The sequence below is a fragment of the Populus trichocarpa genome, chromosome 12 (assembly GCF_000002775.5).
Source record: "Populus trichocarpa isolate Nisqually-1 chromosome 12, P.trichocarpa_v4.1, whole genome shotgun sequence".
NCBI classification, from domain to species: Eukaryota; Viridiplantae; Streptophyta; class Magnoliopsida; order Malpighiales; family Salicaceae; genus Populus; species Populus trichocarpa.
In genome coordinates this window covers 11,619,766-11,626,547 of record NC_037296.2, presented here as the reverse complement: position 1 = coordinate 11,626,547, position 6,782 = coordinate 11,619,766, and the positions used below count along the sequence as shown (strand labels likewise).

Below are 6,782 nucleotides of genomic sequence, written 5' to 3'. Positions count from 1 at the left end.
AGTTAGAAAGTTTTAAATGGCTAGAGGCCGGATAGACTGATGTTGACGCTCATAATTAGAAAAATTTCTTAGTGATTAGGGAGACAGTCTATGTCGATTTCCATATTTAGAAAAAATTTTAAGGGATAAAAAGGATAGATAGATCTATGAAGGGTGGTGTATTGAACTAGGAAGATCAAATTCTTCCATTAAAGAGTAATCGCATTAAAGTGTAGGAGGTAAGTTACATTCTTAGGATAACATGTGCATGAGAGCCCTCACTAAAAAGTGTTCAGTTTATATATATATATATATATATATATATATATATATATATACAAACTAGAAGAAGGAACTTTCCATTGAAATCCGGTGTCTTTTTTGCTCTGTTTATCTTCCTTTATTGAGGCCCTGCTCAACAGCAAAAACTACCCACTGTGGGAATCCCGTAAATCAAGAAATCACGAAGCACACCTTGGACCCCACGTGTTTAGTTTAATCACGCCCATCTAGCCCGGCTTTAATGTCTTTATATACTCCCTTTCCTTCTCTCATATCTCTTACACTCTTCCCTCTCTTTACTTGTGCACGCTTAAAGAAGAGATCACACAATGGCAAACCCTTCTCTCTGTCTCCTCCTCCTCCTCTCTCTCCTGACCCCAGCCCTCGTCTCCTCTTCCCCGGTTCAGGACCCAGAATTTGTAGTACAAGAAGTACATAGGTAAGTGGCTCCACTACTGCTTGTATCTTGTCGGTCCAATTTTGTACATTCCAATATGGGTGGTGGTTGAGACATTTTCAATTTATGTATACGTGTTGATAGAAATGTCTCTCGTTTTGTTTTGACAGGGCCATCAATGCCTCTAGGAGGAAGTTGGGATATCTCTCTTGTGGAACCGGCAACCCCATTGATGACTGCTGGAGATGCGATCCCAATTGGGAGAAGAACCGCCAGAGGCTAGCTGATTGTGCAATTGGGTTTGGTAAGAATGCCATTGGTGGAAGAAATGGTAAGATTTATGTGGTTACAGAATCTGGTAATGATGATCCCGTGAACCCTAAGCCAGGGACTCTCAGGCATGCTGTCATTCAAGAAGAGCCTTTGTGGATCATTTTTGCTCGTGACATGACAATTCAATTGAAGGAAGAACTGATCATGAACTCGTTCAAGACTATCGATGGTAGAGGTGCAAGTGTCCATATTGCCGGTGGCCCATGCATTACTATACAGTATGTGACCAACATTATTATACATGGACTAAACATACACGATTGCAAGAGAGGAGGGAATGCTATGGTGAGGGACTCCCCAAACCACTTTGGATGGAGGACTGTATCAGATGGTGATGGTGTGTCCATCTTTGGTGGTGCTCACATCTGGGTGGACCATAATTCATTGTCAAATTGTAACGATGGACTCGTTGATGCCATCCATGGGTCCTCAGCCATCACCATTTCGAACAATTACATGACCCACCATGATAAAGTCATGCTTCTGGGGCATAGTGATTCCTACACTCAAGACAAGAACATGCAAGTCACCATAGCCTTCAATCACTTTGGAGAAGGTCTTGTCCAGAGAATGCCAAGGTAGAAAATTTAAAGTTCTTGATCACTAAAGTGTTGGTCAGTGGGGTTAATTAACTAGCTGCATACTCATTGTGTCGATTATCAATATTCAAACTTTGAAACTAATTAGTAATATTTCTTCACATTTTCAGATGTAGACATGGATATTTCCATGTGGTCAACAATGACTACACCCATTGGGAAATGTACGCCATTGGAGGGAGTGCTAGCCCAACCATCAACAGCCAAGGCAACAGATTTGTAGCACCTGACATCAGGTTCAGTAAAGAGGTGAGGACTGAGAACCCATTTAATATTGCCCAACTGAAAAAACTAACTTCTTGTGAACTCAGAAGGATTCGCTTTTGTAAGCATTGAATAGGACAGCGGCCTCTAACTCAGATATGATTTTCTTTTCTTTATGAAGGTAACAAAACATGAAGATGCACCAGAGAGTGAATGGAAGAATTGGAATTGGAGGTCTGAAGGAGATCTACTATTGAATGGAGCATTTTTCGTAGCATCTGGCGCAGGCGCTTCATCAAGCTATGCTAGGGCATCAAGCTTGGGTGCAAGACCATCTTCACTTGTCGGTCCAATCACGATGGGGGCAGGTGCACTTAACTGCAGGAAGGGGGGTCGTTGCTAGCTGATTGTGAAAGATTAAACAATATTTTGTGACGAGTAATTTGGACTATAATTAATTAGCTGGCTAGAAAAGTAATTAAGCAGAAGGGAATTAAAAAATGAGGAGGGTGAAGAAAAGTCCAAGCACTAGTTTCCCCTGGCTTTTTCTTCCCTCCAAATTTTTATTCTTTTTACCCATTGTTATCTGCTCTTATCTTTCCTCCCCCTTCTCCTTTTGTAGTCAAACCTTGAAGATTACAACCTCAGCCTGTTACTCTTTGAACCTAAGGCATTCTCCTTGAGAATTCTTGGTGGGCATAGAGAAAACAAGTGCTCAAGTGTTGATATAGTATATATCAATTATCTATTCATGTTAAACGCCTTCTTTCTCTCTCTCTCTCTCTCTCTCTCTCTCTCAAAGCCAAGGACAAAATGAAACATGCACCGCAAGTGAAGACAGGAAAAAAGCTTGTCAACCTTTAACAATTGAATTGATGCAAGTGATTAGGAAAGTGCAACCACCAAAAGTCCAAAATTATTACAATTGGGTGCCCAAATAGCTATACAGAAAATGTTATCCACACAACTAATACCCTCTCCTTTTTAGTTAATGAAGCGCATGCATTATTTGCCAAAAAAAAAGCTCCTCTCATCGATCTTTTTTACTATCACCACCCTTATAACCATGCCGTTCAACTAGTAGCAATTACCTTACCTTCTGCAGTTCATTTCTACCATTTTCTAACTACACTTTCACCAATGAATTTTAAATCAAAAAAGAATTTTACTTCTAGCTAACTATCAAAAAAGGGGTCCCCTAGCTAGTCAGTGCTAAGCAACCGGACCTACTTAAGCTTTGAGAATAGATTGGGAGGGAGAACAAAAGGAGAAAAGCACATGCATGCCATGGATCTTCTGTTGATGGATTGGACTCTTCTGTCGTCTAAAATCTGGTTTCAACGCAGTCCCTTTCTTTATTTATGGCTACCAGTGAAAACCCATATCATAAATAGCAGTGGTGCACATGTGGGTGTATCGAGCTCCCTGCCTTTCCAGGTATATAGGGGGGAACGTGACCATACTTGATCTTTTTCTTCATAAAGTAATAGTTATATTGGCTTTGTCATTTGCCACTTCATAACTTGATTTTATTTATTTTTATTTTGTAATAGCATCCAGGTGAGCTGAGGTTCTCATTCTATCCAAAATGAATTTATTAAAAAACGGAGAGTTAGAGAACAATTAATTATCAATGGCATCCATCGTATCTCTTCAAAACCTAGAAAAACCTCAAAAACTGTGCCCCAGATACAAGGTAGCTAGGGCCTTGGTGGGTCGAGTTCTGCATTTCAATAGAATGTTTTTTTGCCTGTTGAGCTTTGGAAGAAGGGATGGAATCATGCGTGGAAGCTATATAATATGGAAGGAGGGATGCGATCAAAAATCTAAACTTATGGTAAAAAGAGAAAAATACCATTAAATTTATCATTTAGATGAATAATATCTTAAGTTTGACTCCATCGTTTGATAGTGTTTTTTTATTTTCAAAGATATTAGTTTTATTCTATCAAAATCAACGAAATTCATCATCATTGGCAAAATTGATCCTATCAACACGTACGGGGCTTTTGTAACATTATATGGAAAATATCTAAATTGTTTGAGAATGTGTTTTAAAGTATTTTTTTGCTTGAAAATATATTATAATAATATTATTTATTTATATTTTAAAATTTATTTTTGAAATCAGCACATCAAAATGATCCAAAAATATAAAAAAATAATTTGAAAAAAAAATAACACGTCTTCATACCTTTTGGATTCTTTTCATTCTTCTTTTTTTTTTTTCACTATAATTCTTTTGGTATATACATAGAGAATATTTTCATCGGTGTTTAATGATGGTTATTGCGATGGAATATTCAATAAGAAAAATTCACCTCAATTTATTGACGAAATATTTATTTCGACATATCTATTTGTATTTGTTAATTTTTTAGTAATATTCAATAAACCTGAATTAACAAGCCAAGTTGATTAGCAGAGTAGGTGGAGAACACCTGCATTTTCTTGGAAGTGATGGTAGTGTTCCTTTAAATCCATACAATCATGACTCCATATTCAACGGTCCCAAAACTAAAGGTCATGAGAAACAGAAGGTCATGCACCTTCTCATTACATTTACTACTAAGAATCGTAGCCTGAACAACAACATCATAAGCACCAGCCATATTAGGGCAAATGCTCTTGCAAAGCTCCTTCCCATTGAAGAAGTTCCGCAACAACAGTTACATGTTGGGGATTCTAGTACGTAAAACTACCTGCGACTACTTCATGAATCCTGCTTTTGTCCTTCAGAGTTTCCTGCTTCTATCCCTTGCTTTTAGTTTCCAATACTTTACATGTGTCAGACTTGTCTAGCTTCTCTTGTGTTTTATGTGCAACAGTACTGGCTATGTCTTTTGTATTTTGTTTGTTCTGCATACCTTCTCCAGTTTCAAATATAAAATCTCTTCTTAATTATTTTATAAAATCTTTAAAATTAATAAATTTTTTTCATAATTTTCCATGATAAAAGGACGGACTTACCAACATGAACTCCATCTTCCAGAACATTGTACCACAAATCTTTAATTAGCATTACAAATTTTACCTTTGATAATTAGAGATCTTCTTTAATTGAAAATCCAATAAATATGTTTTTAAAATCCCCATTAAATAAAGAGATTTCATTGAATTTGGAAACACATCTACAGGAATGGTGACCGTGAACTAATTCTTTAATGCATTACCTATCATAAACACCACGTAATCATGATGTCTATTTAGTCTATCTCGAGAGAAGTCTCCAGGCATGTTTCTCTTCTCATTATAATCTCCATGTGCGTCTCTTCTTGGTAGCTGATTCAATCAATCAAATCTTTACATTGAAGTTCTTCACGCTGGCTCTTGAGCCCTCGCAATATCCTAGCTAGATGGCAGCTGCAACTTCTTTATCATGAAATGCAAAGATGTTTCCAAAGTCTCCATCCATTAAAAAGGCCAACCGAGCTGGGCATTGGCAGTTCTGGTTTTTGTTCATGCATGGGCATAAGCATGTGCCAGACAATTAGTGAGAATTGACTTAGTTAAGGATTGCGACTAATCCAAAAAGTAAAGCCTCAACATGTGCATTAATTAGATTACCATAGCAGCACTAACCTAAGGCGACACCCTCTATTCAATTAAATATGCTTGATTGTAAGAGTTTGGGACCAAGAGGTTTCCTCTCTCTATGGTCTCAGGTTCGAGCCCTGTGGTTGCTCATATGATGGCCACTGGAGGCTTACATGGTCGTTAACTTCAGGGCCCGTGGGATTAGTCGAGGTGCGTGCAAACTGGCCCGGACACCCACGTTAAACTTAAAAAAAAAAAAAGTATGCTTAAATTATGGCTAAGTAGGTACGACAAGAGAGTGGAGGTTGCAAATGTGAATCCCATCCAAATCTTTCAGAGAAATTGGGGTTATTAAACTTTACAGAACCGTAAAGATTTTGGTGAAAGATCTAAAGAATTATGCATTATTTATTATTTTATTATTTTACTTTCATTTGAATTATTTCATTTAAGCTCTCACTAAGAAAAAATTACTTTCCTTCATGGAATGAGGTGTAAAATCTGAATGTTGTATTCAATTATTTTAATACCTTATACTTAATATGTTTTTTTTTACTTTATTAAGTTTGGTTATTTATCATATCTAAATTTATAAGATATTCACAATTAAATTAAATACATGTGATGAGTAAATGTTATCTTATAAAGAAGCTGAATTTTTTATTTGTCCAAAAACAAAACTCTCAAGAAACTTAAGTTAAGAGCTACTTGAGTAATAACAAAAGACTTCGAAAATAAGTAAAATTATATATTTATCAATTATGTTTTATAAAATAAAAATTTCTTTCTCTTAACAAGAAAAACTCCAAATATAAAATGAAGATTGCATAAGACCCTACGTACATAAAAAATAAAAAAAATATTTCTCAAATATCTTAAAATATCTCATTTATAAATTTGTTTAAGGCTATCATTTACACTCTAAACCGTTTTAAAACCCGGCTCGGCCGGTCGACCCGGGACCCGGCCAACCAGGGGCTGGAACCGGGCCGGGTTGAAGAAAAAACAGGGGAAGAAAAAACCCGGTGTGACCCGGCGACCCGGTTGACCGGACAAAACCTGGTCAAAAACTCGTTGTTTTGATTTTTTTAAAAAAAGAATCGACCCGAGCGACCCGGTGACCCGGTCAAAACCCGGAACCCGGGCCTTGGACCGGGCCGACCACTGGGCCAGGTCTAAAAACTATGCTCTAAACCCATAACTTGACTCGATAATTTCCAACATGATAGATTAAGATTAGGGCAAGTGCATGCTGAATTAATTTCTAACATTTAATTCTTGCACCGGTCTCAACTAGCTAGCCTCACTATTAAATACATCGTGATCTATTTTCTTTCTGGCATGCCCGAAGGTCATAGTCTAGGCGATTAATGGTGGTCGAAGACAGATGTTTCCAAATTCAATGCCTACCCAATTATGATGGTTTGAACTTTGAATTCAATATATTATTC

At 37.1% G+C, this 6,782-nt stretch overlaps 1 protein-coding gene across 1 annotated transcript; it reads left to right on the top strand.

The window, feature by feature from the left end:
• The first annotated feature begins 526 nt into the window (after window positions 1-526).
• Window positions 527-2,553, top strand: LOC7458080 (probable pectate lyase 18). The gene is made up of 4 exons (XM_002318658.4): window positions 527-700; window positions 829-1,569; window positions 1,701-1,839; window positions 1,976-2,553. Exons 1-4 carry the CDS (start codon window positions 591-593, stop codon window positions 2,195-2,197), a joined length of 1,212 nt encoding a protein of 403 aa, XP_002318694.1. The 5' UTR covers window positions 527-590; the 3' UTR covers window positions 2,198-2,553.
• The last annotated feature ends 4,229 nt before the right edge of the window (window positions 2,554-6,782 follow it).

Excerpts from the sequence above, each read along its gene's own strand:
- LOC7458080 (XM_002318658.4), top strand. The coding sequence starts at position 591 with ATGGCAAACCCTTCTCTCTGTCTCCTCCTCCTCCTCTCTCTCCTGACC. Across the intron at positions 701-828 it reads GTAGTACAAGAAGTACATAG|GGCCATCAATGCCTCTAGGA; the intron begins GTAAGTGGCTCC and ends TTGTTTTGACAG. Across the intron at positions 1,570-1,700 it reads CTTGTCCAGAGAATGCCAAG|ATGTAGACATGGATATTTCC; the intron begins GTAGAAAATTTA and ends TCACATTTTCAG.